The 10,122-nt window shown below is 41.7% G+C and overlaps 1 protein-coding gene and 1 non-coding gene across 2 annotated transcripts; one reads left to right on the forward strand and one right to left on the reverse strand.

The window, feature by feature from the left end:
* Window positions 1-6,263: 6,263 nt before the first annotated feature.
* On the reverse strand, window positions 6,264-6,370 carry LOC133300243 (small nucleolar RNA R71). Its single transcript, XR_009750042.1, has one exon. It is a non-coding gene; the product is annotated as a small nucleolar RNA R71 (small nucleolar RNA).
* A 2,278-nt stretch (window positions 6,371-8,648) lies between these two features.
* Window positions 8,649-9,857, forward strand: LOC133300242 (uncharacterized). Its single transcript, XM_061499762.1, has 2 exons — window positions 8,649-9,282; window positions 9,382-9,857. The coding sequence occupies exons 1-2, from the start codon at window positions 8,649-8,651 to the stop codon at window positions 9,855-9,857; spliced, it is 1,110 nt and encodes a 369-aa protein (XP_061355746.1).
* The last annotated feature ends 265 nt before the right edge of the window (window positions 9,858-10,122 follow it).

Genomic DNA, 10,122 nt, shown 5'->3' on the forward strand with positions numbered 1-10,122 from the left:
GATATATACTTGGATGTAGACCCGATTGAGATTGTCGTATGCCGAATGTTGTATTGCCGTATTGTTTTGCATGTTCCACTTATATCTGTATTATTGCTATTGACATCTGAGTGAGCCATTGGGCAGAGTAATCTTCCAGAATCTTTGGGTTACTGAGATATATTCGTATATCTCACCCCACGTTATGCGACTATATTTCAGGTTCATCTAGCGGCGTCGCAGGAGTGTTGGGCAAGAGGCCCACTAAGTTATTGAATTGAATCATTGGAGTGAACCATGTTATTTTATACTTTTAGCATTTTAAGAGTTCATATGGTAAGCTAGACTTAGTGCATGAACATGTAGCCTTGCATATGTGAGGTGTACCATGCCTAGGGTTTGTTCATGTAGTATTTTGGGGCTAAGTTTATTGATGATGTATTTTGTATTATTTGAGCATCATGGTGTAGTAATTATATTTGTTAGTGGAGTTAAATGTAATTGATGTAATGAGGATTGTAAAAACCCACACCGTTAAATTAGGAATTTAAATAACTTAGTTATGAAATTAAAGAATAATTCCATAATCGACCTTGAATAATTATAAGAGGGTGTAAACAATTATAGTAAGGGCTTAATAATGTTGAAAGTCATTTTTCCGATGAAAAGTGCAGATACCGATTCTGCTTCACGGTTTAAATGCATACGGATAAAGTATCCCGAAAAATTATAATAAGTGTATGAATATTCCTAGAATAATATTTAGGACTGGTATGTCAAGTTTGAAGTCATAATAATGAGAACTGACATTAGGACTTATACTGACTACGTAAAATCACATACCGACAAAGTGTTGCAAAAATTATAATAAAAATATGACAAATCCTAGAAAAATGGCTAGGTTCAGAATATGAAGTTTGAGATTAAAACGAATATCGGAGCTATTAGTGCTAATACCGACGATTAAAACTTAATGTACCTATAAATACTAAGTGGCACTAAACCCTAGGCTGATTTGATACAATGCTACATGCCTTTTCTGCCTTGTGCTCCAGAAGCCTTGAGTCTCCACCTTGCCACCTTCACTGTTCTTCAAAAAATTTCCCAATGTGACCACATTTCTCCTTGTTTCCTTAATCAAAACACCATGGTTGTGTGTGGGAAAGACTTGAGTGAGAGAAAGGCTCTTGTTTTCTGAGTGGAAGCTGCTGCGAGTTATGGATTACGGGCTTAGTTCTTGGGTTCATATTGAGGGAGTTATTTTCTTGGCATTTGAAGTTTCAAGAAGCCATTTTGATAGAGAAATGACCTAGCTTGTTGCTCATTTTCGTGGCTCTATATTGGCAGTAGTGTGGAGTGGTATATAAAGCTCCAAGCCACCTCATTTTTATGAGTTCTTGAGCCTAGAGGTAACTCATGATCATTTTCTTTGAAACATCATGGTTTTAGCTTGTTTGAGTCATTAAAAAGAGAAACTTTGATTAATCAAGTTAAGGGTTGTTAATCTATGAATAAAAAGTGTTAATGAACTTCTGTTTGTGGAGTTATTAGACTCAAAATCGAGAGAGGACCCTTAAAACGAAGATTATGCAAAAACTACACGAGTTTCTGTATTATGTCTGATAAGTATTCGAATAATTTTCGTGAAGTATTCGAATACTCATCAAGAGGGATTCAGATACTCATCAAGGAGTTTTGGAATATTTTTTTGGGGAGAAAAGTATTCGGATACCTTAGTAAAAGTATTCAGATACTTGGTGGTATTCAGATACAAAAGTGAAAGTATTCGGATACTGTAGTAAAAGTATTCAGATACTTTGTAGTATTCGAATACTTTAGTGAAAGTATTGGGATACTTTCTGGAGATATGGAGTTTTCGAATACTTATCGAGGAGTATTCAATTACCTCCTGCAGATTAAGCCTAAAATCACTTAAAACAAGTTGGAAAGTCTTAAACACTTAGTGAAACCTTGGGCTACAAATACTAATGATTATTTCTGAAATAAACAGACTGTGATTTTTCTATTTGGTGACCTTGGGCTGTTGTGGACTCTTGACTTGGGATTGTTAGCTTGCGAGGTAAGCTTTCGTGTCCTCGGTTTTATTCATTGTTGGTTCCACCAAACCTTACGGAGGGATGGTTATATGCATGCTGTGTTTTGGTGAAAATAAATGATGATTCTAGATATGATATTGAGTTGCTTTATTGAGTGGAAGTGCCATATGATATGTATGTGGTGTACCACTAGACGATAACCCCTGAGTATGTGGAGACATACAAGATGGTAACTCCGTGGGTGAGGTGCAAGCGATGTTCCTTGTACTATAGGTTGTAGACGTATGTAATTCCCACATTTTATTCTCTGGCCAGTAGGATGCTTACACACATGACATGGATATATGCTGCATTGCACAAGTTTTGGAAATTATATTGTTATACTGTTTTGGAACTTATATTGCACATGTAAGAGAGCTTGGGGTGGAGAGATCCTTGAGGACCCCTTGTCTTACTGAGATTTCTTTTTAGAGATCTCACCCCGTGTTGGGGCACATTTTCAGGTACATGTACCTCGAGGGTTGATATCTCTAGCGGCAGGAGGCCGAAGTTGAGTTGATTATGCATGCTGATTACTGATATGTCTGGATGATTATCATGCTTTACCTTCGATATATTGTTATTTGATTCGAGACTTTGTTTGGCTTTGTTACCTTACTTGGTCAGAATGGGGGTTTTCCATGCCACATTGATTTCTGTTATGTTGAGTTTACTTGAGTTGTATAATGTATCAGGATATTGTCCGGTCTACATGTTGTAGTTTCGTGACTAGATACACAGTTAGTTATACAATGAGGTTATTCAGTTAGTCTTTTATTTCAATTTATATACAGGCGATATTTTGAAAAGGAATAAGTTATCCACTTGGTTAATAATGATTAGTTCAAAATTGGAAAGAAAAAGTTAGCTTCCGCATTTAATTAGCTGCGCTATTACAATTTGTATGTTAATACACCGGGTGCACACATGGTGTTACATTTTATGGTATCAGAGCACTTTCGAGGAAAAAAGCCCTGTATGTATTGCAATAACTTAGGATACCTTGTTGTGTGAACTGTCTGTTATGTGTTTCTTTTGGGTTTTACTATGATAATACATGCGTGATCACATTGTGTGGGCCTGATCAATTCATTCTTTGTGTAACATGTGCAGAGTCATGGTACTACCTCGGAGGAACCGAGATACGAATGAGGGTCAACCTGACCCGGTCCTGACTGCATTAGCTGAGATGCAGGCGGCTAGACAAGCTGACCAGGAGGCTGCGAGAGTGGCCAATCAGGCGATGATGGACGTTGTGCGAGAGGCGAACAGAAAAGCAACTGAAGACGTGCTTGAGGCGAACTGGTTGGCGAACATGACCATGATGAGGATCATGTTGGAGGAGATGAAGGCTGGCTGCAATGAGGGTCAATTTCCTCCACCACCACCACCGCCACCTCCATCTCCACGTAGTCACCATGATGGGGACGGAGGAGGAGGAACACATATTCCCTACCACGATGGGTTGAGTCACAAGGAGGGTGTGAGCCACTTGACGGGATTGATGCAGCCTTACCTTGAGCCGGTAGAGGATCGCGAGACCATAGACCGCTGGCTGAATGCTTTCCGTAAGCATAAGCCATCTTCCTTTGATGGATCCTATGATCCTATTATTGCTGCAAGATGGCTTTAGGCCCTGGACAAGATATTCAGGGTGATGCAGTGCACGGATTCCCAGAAGCTGATGGTTGCTACTTACATGCTGGAGGGAGATGCTCATGAGTGGTGGATGAACACCTCTCATATTTATGATATGCAGGGTCATGTTATCTGATGGGACGTAAATTCGTCCCTATCTAAGCCCATTTTGATGGCAAAATACCACATGTTCCCTCATCTGAGGAGCAACTTTGGCATGAAAATCACTTGTTTTACACATTTGTGACAAAAACACAGTAGGGGAACGAATGGTAACATATTCCTTTAAAATATATTAAAAGGGGAACAGGCTGAGACACATTTAATGCACCTGCTCCACTCATTTAATGCCTCTGTACACTTTGCAGGTGACGTAAGGTTAAAGTCTTCTAAAAGCAGAGGCGGTGCACCAACTGAGCAGCTGGAAACGTGAACAGCAGAGAATCAAGAATTCTCATTGGCTGAAAAGGAAAACAAAGCATGGGAAGGACTGCAAACAACGGCTAATCATCACCAAATCCTGTTCCATCCAGCAATTTGCGCAATCTTCACGCTCTGCTGCCACCATAATGTCCCCTCAGTCAAGCAACTAGCCCTAAAGGATTTACAACATTACCACTCCTCTTCCATCTATAAATAGGACCACCCCCACACAAAAACACCATCGAATCCTGGAGGGTTTAAAGTCCGAAAGGAAGAGATCACCTAGTAGTAGTAGTTAGTAACTTAAGATTTTTTTAAGTTGTAACTATAGTTAAGTGACAACCCATCTCTGTTCTTTGTATCAACCCTTAAGACTCCTCACGAGCATCAACTCATCTTTCTCCATTTTATGTTTCTTTTGTAAACTGTTTTTCAATTAATATAAGTTCTTTTCTCTTCGTTCCATTCATTATCTCTTAATTGAATCTTGGGTCTATGGGATTTCAGTTGGGAATAATTTTGTTTAAACTATCAGCCATGAGCTGAACTATCCGTGGAACGGGTGAACTGTGAAACTCTTAAAGAACTGTTTTCAAAACTCGTGACTGAAGCTTTTTGTATTTCTCTGGCTAAGTAAGCTATATTCATTGTGTACCAATGGAAATTGGGCACATACTGAGAAAGGAACTCCATAAGGAAGGGATTTCAGACAGCTTAGCCATTGGGGGAAGGTAGTGTTATAGCAAAAACACTACTGGTCACCTTAGGAATAAGGGGACAACTCGTCCATTTTAAGGTTCTGTTCTAAGTACCTGTTAGAATCAAGGGAGCTATAGGAATATGGAAACTTGTGAGCCATCTAGTCCATGAGCTGAGGAATCAGAGTTGGCAGACAAGAAACTGGGACAAAGCCAAAAAATGCTAAGTCTTGAGCAGAGAAAATAGCTCCTTTAAGAGTGGAGCAGTAAATCTGTTCCTTCTGTTAAACTATTTTAGCCACCACCCTGTTGTCTCTTGATTACAGTTATTTCTGTCTCAGTAGTTTTTACTTTATTTATTCTTGCACTTATAAAAACCCAATGATTATTATCTCACCTTCTTCTAAACAGGAAGGATCACATACATAACGCAGCGAGCAATTGTTTGTCACCAGATTGAACCTACTGTTCCTGAGGAACGTTGTCAAGACAGTAGGAAACGTTTGACCATACAGTTCATTTACTAACTTTTCTTCTCATCTTCATTCTTTATAAAACAGTATAAGACAATAATTAGAACTCTATCCTCGTGGGAACGATAATTTGGGCACTAATACTCCCTTTATTACTTGATGCGTGCACTTGCGCACTTGGGTTGGAACTAAGGGAACAAATCTGTGTTCTGCAAGAACAGAGGAACATCCCCTATCAGAACTTATATTTTTCCACCATCAACAAACCACCCAACAAGTTTTTGGCGCCGTTGCCGGGGATAGAAATACTAAATCTTGTTCTTATTTACTGTTTTTAGTACATACTCTGTATATCTAACTTTACCTCTTATTTTTCTTTTTACTTGTCACTTAAACTGCTATGCATACATACTCTGTGTTTATGGTTTATGAGTGAAGAGTTTGAAACAAAATCTGATCACTCCATTGAAGTACCTGAGTTTCTCTTCGACCCTGAACCAGAACGTACACTTCATAGACGAAGGAGAAACCTCAGGGAAGAAATCCTTGAAAACATGGCTGATCGTAATAATAATGAAGAGGCTCCTCCTGAACAAAACTTCAGAACTTTGGCTGCTCCTTTCAGGAACAGACCAGACAGGGGAGTAATCCTCCCTCCTGTAGCACCAAATTTTTAACTGAAACCTATCATGTTTCACATGATTAGGGAAGCAGGGGTCTTCAATGGACTCCCTGCAGAAGATCCTTACACACACCTCACAACATTCCAAGATATATCTGATAATTTTAAAGCTGAGGGTGTGATAGAGGAAAGCATGAGAATGAGGTTGTTCCCTCACTCCTTGGGCTTAAAGGCAAAAACATGGATGAAAACTCTCACCACTGGGTCAATCTACACATGGGAGGAGCTCTCTAACAAGTTGATAGAGAGGTTTCTCCCAATGTCTCAACAAGATGATGTTAGGGCAGAAATCTCTAACTTCAGAATGTTTTATGGAGAAAATCTCTATGAAGCATGGGAGAGATATAAGGACATCATCAGGAAATGTCCAAACCATAGGGTAGAGAGTTGGGGAGTGTTACAATCTTTCTATAAGGGACTTGACCATACTTCTCAATCTCACTTAGATTTTGCTGCAGGAGGATATTTCTATACAGGAACACTTGAATCCAGGTATGAAATCATAGAAGGAACTGCGAAAATATATCTCCAATGGCCAATAGACAGGGTGAGCCCAGTAAGGAAGCTAGACATGCTAGAACTGGATAAACAAACCACCAGGGAAGCCCAGCTGGCATCACTCATGAATGAAGTGAAGAACCTGAAAGCTGACCAATCAGCACCAATGATGGAAGTCTTACAACTCATAGCAGCTGAGACAGAACCATGCTCAGCCTGTGGTGACCTTCCTGATTCAACAGAGTGCCCATCCACTGCATTGGTGTGTTATGCAGAAAATTTTGGCAACAGGAACTTCACTAGAGACAATCAACAAGCGGGACACAATACAAATTCAAGCCCTGGAGGAACTATCATTAAGGATCAGAACCACAACACCTAATGGAGGCCACCCATGAACCAAAGACCATTCAACAATCAGCAGTAGTATCAGCAAGGCAGCAGCAGTGGAACGTTTGAACAAAAGAGAAACAACTACGTTCTGTTCCACAGAGAGGACCAACGCATCAACACCCTGGAAAATTATGTCAAGGAATATGTCACCAGGAATGATGCAGTGGTCAGGAACATTGAGTCCCATCTAGGACAGGTTGCTGCCAATCTCCAAACAAGGACACCAGGATCACTACCAGGGGACACTGAAGTTACCTCGACCACTTCTGAAGCAACTTGAGAGGTAAGTACCATATCTAGCTAAAGACATTAAACTAAGCGCTGACTGGGAGGCAACCTAGTGGTTACATTTGCTCTCTGACAAAGAGCAAAGTTTTGGGGTGGTTACTGTTAACCACACAGCTCCCAAAAAGGAGGGAACGTCTGATGTTCCACTCCAGAAAGTCCAAATAAAGTACGTTCTGTTCCAGGAACGTAGTTTTGGGGTGGTCCCTGACCACACAATCCCAATTAAATATATATATATATATTTTTTTTTTTTTTGAAAAGTTAACATTTTAACAAATAATAAGTAATAGGTGATAGGTTAGTATGTTCCCTTTTCCTTAGTTAGATTAAATCTCCAATAAAACACTTTTGTATGTTTCCTTTTCTTTCCTTTTATTTAGTTAATTATTTATTAGTTAGGAAAAGACAAAGGGAACGTTCCCTGGGTTAGGAGATAAGAGTGACTGGGACACCTGTCACTGCTGAGTCACTTAAAAAGATATGCAGCCATATCTAATTCGGATTCATTGCAAATCTTGGAAACGTGCTCAGCAAAAGCAACTGTCTCCTCAACCATTAAGACAACTAGACCCTTTTCTTTTCCCTCTCTCCCACGTCTTGACCTAAACCGTTCCATTTCCCCACACTCATCATCATCAGTTACAAACCAGTAACTGCTGACCACTCGTTCTGTAATGTCCCTATTCCACTACCTCCTCAACCTCCTATCCTTAACATCCACGTCCCGAAAACTCTTCGTTTACTCCTCCATTGTCTATTTAAACTCAGTCAGTGCTACCTTTGAGTTTTACTATTTCCATTCAACTCAGAATCTTTTCTTCCTCTGCATTGTGCCCTAGCCTCTTTTCTGCTAAAAATGACTAAGCTTTCGATCAAGGTGACTCTTGTGGCCAACCGTGGCGAAGAACCAGAACTCACCGAACCCATCATTCATCTATACCCAGAGAAGAACATCTCCTTGCAGCAGGAAAAATTGGTTCTGCCCTCATTTGTAAAGCAGTCCTTAATCAAGCTCCAGTGGCTGCGTTTTGCCACTGATGACCGTAAAGTGAATGTCTCCCTAGTGGGAGAATTCCTGTACCAGATAAGGAGGCTGCCCGAAGAAGATGCCCCTGATGTGGTCACGGTGAGGGGAAAACAAGTATCATTTTCCCCCACTGATGTCCAGGAAGTGCTCTACCTCCCCACCGTCACCAACTGTCCATACCAGAAGTACTTGGACAGTAGGGAGGTATTCTCCTTCAAAAAGGACCTGAAACAAACAGTAGCCCTCGACAAACCCAACTACTACAAAGGGTCCCTCTGCAAGGGGAGCATGAAGGACATAGCTCGGTTTTGGGCACTGTTTGCAAATTCCAACATCACTCACACCACTCATGAAGCCTCTGCTAGTTGAGGGCTACAAGTCCAAATCTATTGCATCGTTAAGCACATTCCTTTTGATGCAGTAATTCTAATCTATAACAGCCTGAAGAAGGACATGAGGAAGACCACAGTCTGCCTCCCCTGCCTCATCACCAAGCTCTCTTTGAAAGCTGGTGTAGAGGAACACCCAGATGACATCACACGGGTGGCATCTATCATTGATGCTAAGACCTGGAACGGTCTTAAAAGCACCTACATTGACACCACCCAACCTATTCCTGCCAATCTAAGACGCTCCCCCACCAGTGATGATGAAGAGGAAACCCCTGTGGTCTCACGGAAGAAGGCCACCAAGATGACTCCTTCAAAATCTTCCTCTTTTGCCCACGTTCCAGCAAGGAGAACTGTCCCTCCTCCCACCAAGGTAAAGAAGGATGCCTCTGCTGCTACTGATGGTAAACAGGGCAAGAAGAAATCTCCTGCCAAAGCCCCCCTAAGAAAGGGGGAACGTTCGAGTCAGAGGCTAAAGAGGGTCCTCAGCAGCAACAGGCCAGAGGGAGCATCCTCTGCAAAACCTATCACCCTCTCTGTCAAGGAGGAGGAAAGTGAAGACAATGAGCCTTTGGCAAAAAGTATGAAGGCTGGCAGAATGTCAGCACCCAAACCAGCTGCCAAGGAGACATCCCCAAGCAGCTCAGACTCTACATTTTCTGACATTCCGTCCCCACCACCTTCTCACTCTCCACCAAGTCAAATCACCCCACAACCCTCTCCTAGGCAGCAACAAGGAGAGGGAAGAACAGAAAAAGAAGCAGCATCTGCTGCAGAGATATCAATGGATGAGCAAGAGGCTCAACCACAGAAGAAAAATGACAGAGCAAAGGGGATTCTCATAGAACCCCCTAAGAAGAAAGCAAAGACAACAGGTCCCAGGCAGATCAATCTGGGAGGTCCTCTGTCATACCCTGTCATCCGTCCTGATACTTCTGGGGAAGAATCTCTTGCCAGAACCTTGGCAGAAGAAGAAGGGATGGCAATTCCTCCACTGATGGAGGAACAAGCTGTGACCATGCCCTCATCATCCAGACCACCAGTGGATGAACCCAGCACAACACCCGTTGTGCCTTCTACTGTTGGCAGTAGCCAGCAGAAGAAGCAACCTACTTCGTCCCCTACTGCAGCAATCCCCATCGCAGCTAGAAGAAAATCGCAAATTGGGATTGCTGAAATCTTTGAAATGCTGGGGGAAAAGTTAGAAAAATGGCTGCCAGCAAAGAAATCTGTTCCCCAACTTGACATGACAAGCACCAATGTAGAGCTGTAGGCTCTAAGGGACGAACTGGCATAGCTCTCCTCTGCCTTCAACACCTTCCAGGAACAGCAGAAGGAAGAGAGAGCAACAACTCAACACCATAAGGACAGCCATCCAGGAAGCCAATGCTACATCATACACATCAACACTCCAAGCAGTCCAAGGAGAAATTACGAAAGCCGTTAACTCCCTAATCCTTTCCAACTCTCTGCGCAATCACACAGCAGAGCTCCTACTCTACAGGCTCATCTCCAAACAAACTGAGGAACGTAAGGAA

Source organism: Gastrolobium bilobum, unplaced genomic scaffold (genome assembly GCF_033153095.1).
Source record: "Gastrolobium bilobum isolate Gb01-03AN ecotype WA unplaced genomic scaffold, APGP_CSIRO_Gbil_v1 utg31062, whole genome shotgun sequence".
NCBI classification, from domain to species: Eukaryota; Viridiplantae; Streptophyta; class Magnoliopsida; order Fabales; family Fabaceae; genus Gastrolobium; species Gastrolobium bilobum.